This window comes from Corythoichthys intestinalis, chromosome 10, assembly GCF_030265065.1.
Source record: "Corythoichthys intestinalis isolate RoL2023-P3 chromosome 10, ASM3026506v1, whole genome shotgun sequence".
NCBI classification, from domain to species: domain Eukaryota; kingdom Metazoa; phylum Chordata; class Actinopteri; order Syngnathiformes; family Syngnathidae; genus Corythoichthys; species Corythoichthys intestinalis.
Window position 1 is genome coordinate 32,371,797 of NC_080404.1, and position 12,945 is coordinate 32,384,741.

General features: G+C 36.1%; 1 protein-coding gene across 1 annotated transcript; it reads left to right on the top strand.

The window, feature by feature from the left end:
• Positions 1 to 967: 967 nt before the first annotated feature.
• gnrh3 (gonadotropin-releasing hormone 3) lies at positions 968 to 10,202 on the top strand. The gene is made up of 4 exons (XM_057848035.1): positions 968 to 1,112; positions 1,201 to 1,338; positions 4,271 to 4,351; positions 4,649 to 10,202. The coding sequence occupies exons 2-4, from the start codon at positions 1,201 to 1,203 to the stop codon at positions 4,700 to 4,702; spliced, it is 273 nt and encodes a 90-aa protein (XP_057704018.1). The 5' UTR covers positions 968 to 1,112; the 3' UTR covers positions 4,703 to 10,202.
• The last annotated feature ends 2,743 nt before the right edge of the window (positions 10,203 to 12,945 follow it).

Here is a 12,945-nt window from a genome sequence, read left to right on the forward strand (position 1 = left end):
GGACTGTATTTGTTTATTAGAACAATAAATCAACAAAATGGCATTAACTTTATTAACATTCTGTTAAAGCCATCCATGGATAAAGGGACTTGTAGTTCTTAAAAGAAAAATGTTAGTACAAGTTATAGAAATTTTATATTAAAACCCCTCTTAATGTTTTTGTTTTAATAAAATTGGTAAAATTTTCAATCAAAAAATAAACTAGTAGCCCGCCATTGTTGATGTCAATAATTACTTACACAATGCTCATGGGTGCTGAAGCCTATAAAATCAGTCGCACCCAAGCGCCAGCAGAGGGCGGCAAAACTCCATAAAACACATCAAGTGAGCGTTCACTGTACTGTCATTTAAATCTGTCTGAACGTCTGCGTTAATTGCGTCAAATATTTTAAGGTGATTAATTTTAAAAAATAATTAACGCCCGTTAACGTGATAATTTTGACAGCCCTAATTTACACAAATGGTTTAGATCTCTGCTTGAAAGAACCAAGTTGTTTGCGTATGAACAAAGTCTTAGATTTAAAAATGGGAGCAAAAACAAAAGCATTTATAATTTAGTTTTGCATATAACCAAACAGGGAATGCTTCACCTTTCTGCAAAAAAATGTCTATTTTTGCAATGGTAAGACTCCTGCTTACATTTAACGTGTAGTAAGCTAGGAAGAACTTTGTACCACTGCGTTTCTAGGTAAGTCATTTTGTGTGTTGTGCTCGTCACCAAGCTTTATTGTTCAATATAAGTGTACTAGCTTTGAGGCCTTGTAAGCTGCTACAAAAAAAGTTGTTTCCATGAACTTTCTGCCTTTTTGGAGTCTCTTGTACAAAGTTGATTCTAATAAATAATACATGGGAGAGAAATGTCTGCGCTGTTTGTCTTGCTCCCAACAGGTGCACAAGCACACAAATATAATGCAGGTCTCATGCTGCTTGAATCCTCAAGGTGACGGCGACGACGGCGTTCTGGAGCACTTAGGATCCTCCATTAGCGGCATCGGGGGTACCATTAGTGTGTGAATGTGTCACACCTGCAGAGAGGGGATTATAATCCTGACACCTATAAAAAAAAATGTTTCTTCCTTGATGCAACACATGCTAACTAGGCCCATACAGAGGTGAGTGGCGTGCACAATCAGGTGATTTCTTTGGCGAGTTCTGTATTGATGATGATGTGGTTGATTGTTTTGATTCCAAAACTTGTAGATGGAGTCCAGCTGTAAAGCAGCGGTGCACGTGTTAGTGTTGGCCTTGCTGGTTCAGGCGGCCGTGGCTCAGCACTGGTCATACGGGTGGTTGCCGGGTGGGAAGAGAAGTGTGGGAGAGCTTGAGGCGACCATTAGGGTGAGTTGGCAATTCTTGACGGTGTTTGTTTTTTCAATAATTCATTTTTTAAATTTTGTATTCATTGTAGTTGAATATATATATGGCGGAAAACACTCAGGTGACTTGAAGTTCCGCTCTAAGACCCCCAATTTGGCCAACTTTCAAAATTGTCTGATATGCATGTGTGATACATCATTGGAAAGCTTAAAATCTCAATTTTCTGGGGGAAGAAAATTTTTGAACAGGAGGGCATTTTTTAAAAAAAGAATGCTTTTTAAATATCAAAACTCTATCTGGAGGTGAGAGCACGCGATTATATATATAGTTATGAGGTAGCTATCCGTGACTTTTTTACAGACCCCATTTTTTTCATTGTGACGTAATATGTTTAAAAGTTTAAAATATGCGAGTGAATAATTTTTTTAAGTTTTTTTTTTTTTTTTTAAACAAAATTTTAGACATCAATTAATGATTTTAAAGCTAAAAAATGAAAGACATTTTGAATAATAAATATAATTACCTTGTTTTCATGGCTGGGTTGAAACAAAAACGGTTGCGCGACATCTGTAAACAGGGGTTTTCAGGGTAAAATGGACAAATTAAAAATAGTTTGTGGGCTTAATGTGCCATGAATCTGCTATGGCAGCATATAGACATATTGTTCTATCAAACACAACAGTTGTTTTGGCTTAAAATACAGCAGTTTCTTTTAAAGAGGAGTGCAAGAGCAGAAAATGCTTTTTCAGTCATGTCTGTGTTTTCCGCCATATATATATAATATATATGTGTATGTATGTATATAAGTGGCGGAAAACACAGACAAGGCTGAAAAAGCAGTTTCTGGTTTTGCACCACTCACTCTATAATAAACTGCTGTATTTTAAGCCAAAAGAACTGTTGTGTTTGATATAGCAATATGTCTATATGCTGCCATAGCAGTTTCATAGCGCATTAAGCCCCCGAACTATTTTTAATTTGTCCGTTTTACCCTGGAGACCGCCATTTACAGACACAGCGCAACCGCTTTTGTTTCAACCAAGCCATAAAAAGAAGGTAAGCAATTATATTCATTATTCGAAATGTCTATCGTTTTTAGCTTAGAATCATTAATTGATGTCTAATATTTAGTTTATAAAAAAACGACTTTATAAAATTATTAATTCGCATGTTTTAAGGTTTTAAACAAATTACGTCACAATGAAAAAAAAATAGTGTCTGTCAATAGGTCACGGATATCTACCGCATAACTATTGCTTAATTGTATCTTTGTTTGTTACTGTCACATTTTACCCGATATTTTAGATGATAAATAATCGATCCAAACAAAGAAAAATTGAAGGAAAAAAAACGTTTAAAAGGGTAAAAAGAAAATCTCGACCAGTCTGTGATGTCTGCGATTTCTGCATTCTGACTCTTGATATATTAAGAAAAAGTCCGGCTGTGGCCATTCACAGCTGTGTCTTGACACTTGGTAAGACATGCTACACGGAGTTTTTGGATCGAAACAAGGTACATACGCGATAATATCTTGTTAAAATCATGGTGTCTTTAATTATGCTCTCTCTCATGCTCTCACCTTGAGTTAGGGTGTAGGAGTTTAATGATTTTTTTTTTTTTTTTTTTAATGTCCTCCTGTTCAAAATTTTTCTTCCCACAGAAAAGTTGAGATTTTAAGCTTTCCAATGGTGTATCACACATGCATATTGGGCAATTTTGAAATTTGGCCAAATTGGGGGTCTCAGAGCGGAACTTCAAGTCAACTGAGTGTTTTCCGCCATATACTGTACATAGTTTTAATTTTTGGTTTAGATTATTGCAATTTCCCTGTTTCATACTTTAATAACCATTATACAATATTATATAGAGTACAGGCCAACAGTTTGGACACACCTACTCATTATGCATTTTCTTTATTTTCATGACTAATTGCAACGCAAATTCTCACTGAAGGTAATAAAATTATAAATGAACACGTGTGGAATTATGTACTTAGCGAAAAAAAGGTGAAATAACTAAAAACATGTATGCAATATTCTACTATCTTCAAAGTAGCCACCCTTTGCTTTGATTCCTTTTTGCACACTCGTGCCATTCTCTTCATGAGCTTCAAGAGGGAGTCACCTAAAATGGCTTTTGACTTTACAGGTATGCCTTTTCAGGGTTGATTAGTGGGATTTATTGCTTTATCAATGGAGTTGGAACCTTCATTTAAATTGCATTGAATGAGGTGTGTCCAAACATTTGGCCTGTACTGTATATTATATATTTTTTGTTGTGTTGCAGATTTTAAATATACTTACTTTATTTTTCATTTTTGATGATATTTCACAATTGAAAAAAATCTTTATTTTTACATTGCATTATTTTCCAAATTCATAAATATATATATACATATATACTGTACATATATGTATATATTCATTAAAATATATACATAAAACTAAAAGGTATTTTAAAAATTAATGTATTTTAGTTTTTAATGATATGTACTATTTGATAATGTACCACATGTTGTTACAGTATATTAGATATTTGCATTTTTTTTTTTTTTTTTGTCTGATTTTATATTGATGTTAAATAAAACCTGCATGTAAAACCTTCACATTTTTCTTGGAGCTCTTTTTCCAAAATATTTTGCGACATTTTTCTTCATTGATTTTATTTTTCATTTTCAATAGTATTTTGAGATTTATTTCTCAAATTTTTCCCTTCTTTGTTTCTTTTCTGTTCTAATATTTAATGAATGATCAATAGTAAAATGCTACTTTCCCCTGTGTCTCCTTTTGAGTATTTGTGGTCTTCCACAGCCAATGATGCATCATCAAATAACTCATTGAAGCCTCTTTGACAGTGTTTGTCTTGAAAAATATAGATGTAATTTTAGTAGATTTTTTTAAGAGCTTAGTAGATGTTCGGTTTTAAATGTTGTCTCCACCATCTTGCACTTTAGATGATGGGTACAGGGGGCGTGGTGTCTCTTCCCGAAGAGGCGAGTGCCCAAACCCATGAGAGACGTCGACCATACAATGTAGTAAGTGTTTATTATACATAATTGATGGCGGATGTCTCCCTCAATTGTGCAATATTAATGTACACCGCAGCAGAGCTGCGCCGCCATGCTCCATGAGCAGCTGCGACAATATACAAAATGCTCAATTACCTTGTTTTTTAAATGTCATTTTTCCTTGTCTCTTTTTTGCATCGTTAAATATATGCATGGCTTTTTTCTTCGCCGACATTGACGGACGCTTTTGCAAATATGCTCTGTTTGAAGTGCTTACGACAAATTAAATGAAATATTAAAGAGATCTCATTCCAATCTCTGCAGATGGATGATGATTCCCATCATTTTGAGCGAAAGAAAAGGTTCTCATATAAATGAAAACGGGGGGAAAAAGACAATTTACATGATTATCTACAGCAGGGACGGATTCCCCCGAGGGCGACGCATTTATTGCACCAGTGTCATTGATAGGCATGTCTGTCTCAGTCAAATCCATGTGAAACTGTAATAAACTCTTTTTGAGACCTCATCAACTTACTTATTTAATTTGAGTTCCTGAAGCCAAGCCTGGCTGTCACGTGCCCATTACAAGTGTGTAATAAAAGAAAGGGGGGAAATAAATAACCTTTGACACCCCTTAAGTGGACGAAATTGCTGTTGTTGTTTTTTTTGTTTTGTCTTTGGGTTTTTTTTTTTTGTCAGGCAGCCGCGACCGACAAGCATGACGAAGCCGTGACGGCGGCGATCCTAGTGAGACAGCAGCTGTTGATTAAGATAATTTATCACAAATCAATGACATCACTCCACGTGTTACACTTGGCCAAATTCCATTGTCATTGACACCATCTGATCTCTGGGCTAAAGTTAAAACATGCATGGCAAAATGTATAGAATTTACACAATAAATAGGTTGGGAAAGGTAGAAAAAGGAAATATTTACTGTATCCGCCTCCCAAGTACAAAGGTCTATATTGAAAAGAACGCGCTTTTAGTTTCCTTCATGTATTAGTATTTTCACGTTACATAAAATTTTCAGTTCATAATACTCAGTAACTCAAAACTTTCAGATTCCTAAATTTGGCAACAACACCTTTTTTTTTGCTGCACCTTTAAACTTAAATCTTAAAACTTAACTCTCTTGTAACATTGCAACTTTATTCTCATAAAGTTACGACTTTCCTTTAAGTATGTACTATTATATTATTTTACCAAAATCAAACACTTTTCTTGTTTAGTTAATACACTCATAGCTTTTTTTTCCCTTTCTTGATAAAATGATTTTATTCTTACGAGGCTTGCATGTCCATTGTGACGGCAAAATGTCACTATGAACAGAATCGGAAAGTTGGGATTTTTCTGTCATTCTTGTATTTCACACTCAAAAAAATGGGGTGTTGAACTGACATAAAAAAATTATGGAAAGAATTTGCACATGATAATATTGCTTTCCCTCAGCATTTAGCAATCGTGTCCTTTTAACATAAAGCACACGTCTCGCCAACATTAGGCACTTATGTTGCGCGAACATAACGCAGTCTTGTTGAGCCAACATAAGGCACTCATGTTCACCCCAAAATACATGTTGAACCGACATTAAAGAAATACATAATTTGCACCTGATGAAATTGCTTTCCTTCAGTATTAAGCAATTGTGTTCTTTTAACATAAAGCACACATGTTCAACCAACATAAGGCACAACTAGGGCTGTCAAATTTATCGCGTTAACGGGCAGTAATTAAATTTTTTAATTAATCATGTTAAAATATTTAACGCATGCACGGAGCGACCCATTCATGCATTGCCGCAAACAGATTACAATGGCGCCATTCGACGCATATAGAGTTAAGAGGCAGTGACAAGTGAGTTAAGTGGATGCAGGCATTCATTTTGACCATGCTTTTACTTATCTAAAGCTTTGACATGTCTTCCACAACAATACTAACTTTTGAGGAAAGCAACGTTGGGTAAACTAACATGAATTGATCTTTTTCTTATCACCTTACATTGAACACAACACAGACACGATATAGTATTTGCAGCCGCTACACACAGTCAGGGTTACCCACTTCCCATCATGCTTTTGGGCAGAACAGATTTGTCACTACATTATCTTTTACTGAAAGCTCAACAAATACACTACATGGCAATATTTAGTCGGTTGGTCGAACGGTTTGGAGTCTCCAGTGAGCCTAAAAAATGTGGATAATGAGATTATGAAAGAAAGAAATAAAAATAAAGTTGAGGAATTTTACTGGCTAGGCCTGTGCCTTGCAAAGCCCCATCTAATAAAAAAAAAACAACAACAACAAAAAACACTTTTCACAAACAAAATAATAATTAAATAGTGACGGTTATTGGGCCGGCCGGCTCTACCAATGAGGTGTCACTTATTTTTTCAGGGAGTTGGCAACCCTACTTTTAAATCTCGCGACAAATGACAAGACTATTGCAATTGGTTGGAAAGGCACGTTAACATTGTGTTGCATCAACATGATCTAATCTAGCTCCTCATTCACTGTTCATGTTTATGTAGAGACTGCATGATTCAATCATGTTCACCTTGGAAACATGATGTTTTCTTGCTGAAAATGCACACTGTCTTTTAGTAAACTTTACAAGCTGCCTGATTCTTTTGAGTGCATACTCATACCTGTCAAGTTGTACGGTTTCGGCATAGTTTGTACAAGTGAGCACTGATTTTTAAATGTGTACGCCGTACATTCAAGATCTGTACGTTTTCCGTGCATTACGGGTTTTTTTTCTCCATTCGGATTTTGTCACCGTTCTGGCAACGAAACAACATGCGTTATTATGCGTTATGTTGGTTGAATGACACGAGAAAAGTCAGAGTCACGGAAAGAGAAGAGTGTTTGGTGTGACGCTGTAGCAAACACGATGCTAGGCTAGGTGGCTCCAATATTTCCTGACTGTAGCCAACAGCCTACAATCTACGCCTAGATATCACACACATATAGAACTACATGCGAAATGACAGGCGGCGTTGGTAAACAGCCGACATTTTAAAGCAGTAGACTTCTCAGAAAGGCTCTGTTGTAGTGAACCTTCCTAGCTAACCTAAGTAACTTTTAACTAAAATATTCCTAAATCGGCAAAATCTTGACTTGAATCTATCTTTAATTGATGAAAGTTTAAAAGCTTTCACGTCGAAAGTAGACAGAAGGGAACTAATGCAAAAACGGGAGCAATTTTAACGGTTGATTCACAACATTAAATAACTTGCTATGTTTTTTGTTTTTTGGGGGGGGGGGAAACAAACCAAAAAAAACATGAAAGGTAACACCAGTTACTTTGCCAAGTAACTAATTACTCTTACATTCAGGTAACTGAGTTTCTAACTCAATAACTTTTTGGGAGAAGTAATTTTTAACTGTAATTATTTACTTTTTAAAAGTAAGATTAACAACACTGGTGATAAAGATGAAGTCTGCAGAATGAAAAGTGACTGAGATTTTATTCTGCCAATTTGTTGCCGAACACAATTTGCCCGCAACTATTGCTAATCACTTCTCAGAATTAGCAAAAGAAATGTTCCCTGACTCAAAGGTTGCATTGGTAAGTTAATTTTATCAATTGACCTTTTAAATCTATAATTGGACACACTAACGAACTACCTTCAGGTAAAACTGAATTGCGAAGTGCAGCCTTTAAAAGACAGAAGTGCTACATACAATTATAACAAAAGTCACTGTTAAATTTTAGTAATGATGATGTAGCTGAAGATATTGATTGTTCTTTGATTGCACCAGGTTATATGTTACAATGTTAACAATCTATTCATATTATTTTTAAAAATGAGTTTTATTGTTGTTTCATATTGTATGACGTTGTACGATGAGTCACCAATTTGTAAGGGCATACGTCACTATTTCCAACGGCCTCGGGTTGACAGGTATGCATACTAGCATAGCTGCTAACAAAAGAACTTGACGCTTGAAGAAGCCACATGATGGTAGTCAAGCACTACATGAAGGTCCTTAACCGACTTTCTCACATTTTCTTCATTCTTTTCGTGTGATTTTATAATAAAATCCAAGGGTTGAACTATCCACCGAACTTCCCTCGACGAATCTTTTACAACTCGAGCGTAACTTGCGGTGAACGCTCCCGAATCCCCTTTTCCCTCAACCCCTCCCCTCGTCTCCATCGAGCAAATTGCCGGGCTTCATTACAAAAACGTGGAATTTTCATATCGGGAGAGGAAACGTATCAGCGGGGGGCATATGTTTTAAAGAGAACTCATTTGGCGGCAAAACCCCCACAGACGGAGCCCCCGCGCTAATCGCCCGTGCGTGAGGGGGCCGCCATTCATGAGGCACTCGCATTGTCGTAACGCACACCAATGAACTAGCGGCGCTACTGGGAAAAGGTGAACGTCGCGGAGGGAAAAGAAGAAGCGAGTGGAATTAAGCCACATTCCATTGCAATTGAAAGCACAATGCTTTTTGCTCTTTCGTTATGTATTCGACCTGGCTTTAATATTCATGCTGGCAATTTGCGTTTTCATTCCAAAGAAACTTCTTTAAAGCGGAAAATGATGTCCAGGTTTTTCCCCCTCTCAGATTCATGATGAGAGTTTTAAAAGGTAATTTAAAATAAATAAATAAATAGGTTTGATGATTGCAATTTGGAGCACGTAGGAGAGGTTAATTCCTGTTTACAGATAAGCCTGCCATTCTTTTCAAGGTTCGGTTTAATTGCACGTACCGACAGGACGCAAACAAAAACCTGCCGCTATCTGTGTTTCCAAATTTGATTTAACCTCACTTTCTCCTTCGCCCGGACCCCCCTGGTGGATATTCACTTTGTTTACCTCAAATTAAACTTCATATTGTTTACAGCCTCTCGGTCCCTGAACATTTTATAGCGTTTTAGGCCCCCGTTTTCTTTATTTATTTTTTCTAATGATTGTAGGGTTGGGATTCATTTGAATGTTCCCCTCATCTGCATGAAAATTATATAATTAACTTTTGATTAACCAGCTCAGTTGAGTTGGTCCCCCACCCCTCCAACCCCTCCAAAGCACACTGGTGAATACTACCCAGCGCATTTTAATGACTGTTTTCCAATTGAGCGGGCGACCTTTTTCATCAAAGAGCCACAACTGGGGCCAAAAGACAGCGGCGGGGAATAATCGCGGCCAAGACAATGGCGGGCGAGCATGTCATCCTTAAATATAACAACAAAGCGTGTGGTGGCGACAAGCCAAAAGTTCCGGGCTCGCCCCCATTGTTCCCCCACGCCGAGGTCACGTCCATTGGCGATGGAAAAGGGACCGGGAAGCCTAGAATGGCCCATTGTTACGTGTCCTTGCTCAAAGGGAATTCCGTTTACGGAGGGCGAGGTGTTAATTTGTTTCATTTTAGTGCTGTTTGACACTTTGAAAGTTAAAATTTTAGATTTTTCTTTATACTCTTCAAGTTACAACAAACTAACTGGTTGCTAAATGATTATTTTTCACTTTGCTGAGCTGACTTCAACAGTACGTTGGATTATTGTTGAATTACTTCATTGATTTTAACATTTATTTTTCATATTACAAGTTTTCCCCCACATTGGTACTTGTTAGGTTAAAATGTATGTATATATACTGTATATACATATATACATATATGGCAGAAAACACAGACAAGACTGAAAAAGCCGTTTCTGCTCTTGCACTCCTCTCCTCTTTAAAAGAAACTGCTGTATTTTAAGCCAAAACAACTGTTGTGCTTGATAAAACAGTATGTCTATATGCTGCCATAGAAGATTCATGGCGCATCAAGCCCCCAAACTATTTTTAATTTGTCCGTTTTACCCTGGAAACCCCCGTTTACAGACGTCGCGCAACCGCTTTTGTTTCAACCCAGCCATAAAATGGAGGTAATGAATTATATTTATTCGTCAAGATGTATGTCATATTTAGCTTAGAATTATCATTTGATGTCTAATAATTTGTTTTTTAAAAATTACTTTAAAAAGTTATTCACAGAGATCTACAGTACCTCATAACTATCGCTTAACTGTATTTTTTGTTGTTGTTGTTGTTGTTACTGTCGCATTTTCTCCGATATGTTAGATGGTAAATAATCGATCCAAACAAAGAAAAGAAAAAAAAAAAACGTTTAAAAGGGTAAATATATGAAAAAGAACATCTCGACCACTCCATGATGTCTGCGATTTCTGCATCGCGACCCTTGTTATATTAGCATGTTTCACCCATAAAATCCCCTAAAAAATACAGCTGTGGCCATTCACAGCTGTGTCTTGACACTCAGTGATACATGCTACATGGAGTTTTTGGATCGAAACAAGGTGAGTACGCGATAATATCTCGTGAAAGTCATGGCTTCTTTAATTCTGTTCTTTCATGCTCTCACTTCCAGATAGGATTTTGCGGTTTAAATTTTTTTTTAAATGCCCTCCTGTTCAAAATTGTTCTTCCCCTTTGAAAATTGAGATTTGAAGCTTTCCAATGATGTAACGCACATGCATATTGGACAATTTTGAAAGTTGGCCAAATTGAGGGTCTCAGAGCGGAACTTCAAGTCACCTGAGTGTTTTCCGCCATATACAGGGGTTGGACAAAATAATGGAAACACCTTTAAAAAAATCAATAAAAACTAATTTAATATTGTGTAGGGTCACCTTTTGTGACAATTACAGCATCCATTTTCCAAGTACAGATTCATACAACTTTCGAATTGTTTCCAAAGGAATTTTAAGCCATTGTTCAGTCAGAATACCCTCTAACTCTTTTAGAGACAATGGCGGTGGAAATCGGCATCTTAATTGAATCTCCAAACCTGACCATAAATGCTCAATAATGTTGAGGTCTGGGGACTGGGCCGGCCATACAAGATGCTAAACTTCATTAGAATGTTCCTCATGCCATTCATTAAGAATTATATTCATTGATTAGGATGCCAAAATGTTAGGTGTTTCCATTATTTTTTCCAACCCTTTCCACCTGAAACATTTTTTTGTTGTTGCTGTTGATAAAAACTGCAGACAGTTTTAAAATAATCACATTTGGTTATGAAGGGTCAGCCATCAAAAAAATAATAAATTAAAAAAAAATATATATATATATATATATATATATATATATATATATGTATATATATATATATATATATATATTGCTGTTCAATTCTGCTTTTTATTGTAACTTTTAAAAAAATATAGTTCTTTTAATGTGATGCATCACTACATTTTAAGGGTTAAAGTTATTACTCTTTTTTTTAAATAAATAATGGTATGACCATTTTTCTTATAACATTCTAGTAAATCAATACTTTTCTCCTTTAAATCAAGGGCGTATGTTTGCATAGGGACTGTAGGGACATAACACTACAAACTTATTAGGATACTCAAATTGTCCCCACCAACTTTTAAGCAACCTTATATGCATATAATAATGAGTTCAGTTATTTAGATAATTTTGTGTAATTTTGTTTTCCCAAAAGCTGTAAGGAAAGAATTGACCCTACCATTAAGAAGTGAATTATTCTCATTATGTTAAGAATTACATTTACCTTTTGTCACATGCTGAATGTGCCGGTCCATTTTTTCCCCCTCAAATGCACGTTTGATTGACTGATGCATTTATTTAAAATGTATTTATTTAATTTTCACATTACTTATTTTAAAATGTTTTTATTTGCAGCCCATCCAGACATTTTTTTCAGAAAATCATACATTATTCACAGTCAAGGTATAAGGTATGTATGTAATGTTAATATAATTTATGTTGAAATATTGCAATTTAAATTTGCTGATAAAATCCAGACATTTATTATTCTGGAAGTTTTCAAAATGTTTCTTTCGTAGTTTTTGAAAACAAAAGTTTGAATCAAACAGTGTATGACCTGACCAATACACATGAAAGTTGGTATAAGTCCATACATATTTATTTTTGCATTGATCATTTAGCCTATCAATTAATCAGGTTCATATTTGTGAGAAATGTAGCCCTGAACCCTGTTCACCCAATCTGTTTGGTTTTATTAATGTCCCGCCCCCAGCAAAAGGTGTACATGCAGGTTATGCTGTTATACAGTCCCTATACCAATGTTGAGATCAAACCTACGCCTTTGCTTTAAACCCTAAGACTACACACGTTACATATTTACTTTATTACCTTAAGCAAATAATGTACCCAAATGTCGGCACATTTAAGATAATGACACATACTGCAACCTTTCAGTCAAAATATCTCAATTTAATTTTTCTAAGGAGCCAGGTTTTTGTGACAAGCGCCTTTCGATTCGTTGGTCCATCCAAGACGACATTAGCAAGGCCGTCAATCAACGCGGCATCCTCTCATCTGCATAATCTACTTTTCAACGGGTCATATCGCAAAGTTTTATTGAAGTGCGGTGCGTAATAAAGTCATTTTCCAGGCATTGTTGTGGCTCCTGTTACCAACTGAATGATAATTTTCCCCTGGAGGGGTGGCACCCGCCGCATATCAATGGCCGCCAAGTGTGACTCTTACTCCATTCCCGCAGGCTACGGATATAGTGGAAGGCAAAGTCATCTTCAGAGAGCGTCTAAAATGTCGGGGAGGTCTTTGGAAGGTACTACTGTACGTCTTATAAGACTTGTTGTTAGTGGC

What these genes read in the sequence shown, in the direction of transcription:
- gnrh3 (XM_057848035.1), top strand. Translation starts at nt 1,201, where the DNA reads ATGGAGTCCAGCTGTAAAGCAGCGGTGCACGTGTTAGTGTTGGCCTTG. An exon ending in AGCTTGAGGCGACCATTAGG is followed by an intron (nt 1,339 to 4,270) that starts GTGAGTTGGCAA and finishes CTTGCACTTTAG; the next exon opens with ATGATGGGTACAGGGGGCGT. An exon ending in GACGTCGACCATACAATGTA is followed by an intron (nt 4,352 to 4,648) that starts GTAAGTGTTTAT and finishes CAATCTCTGCAG; the next exon opens with ATGGATGATGATTCCCATCA.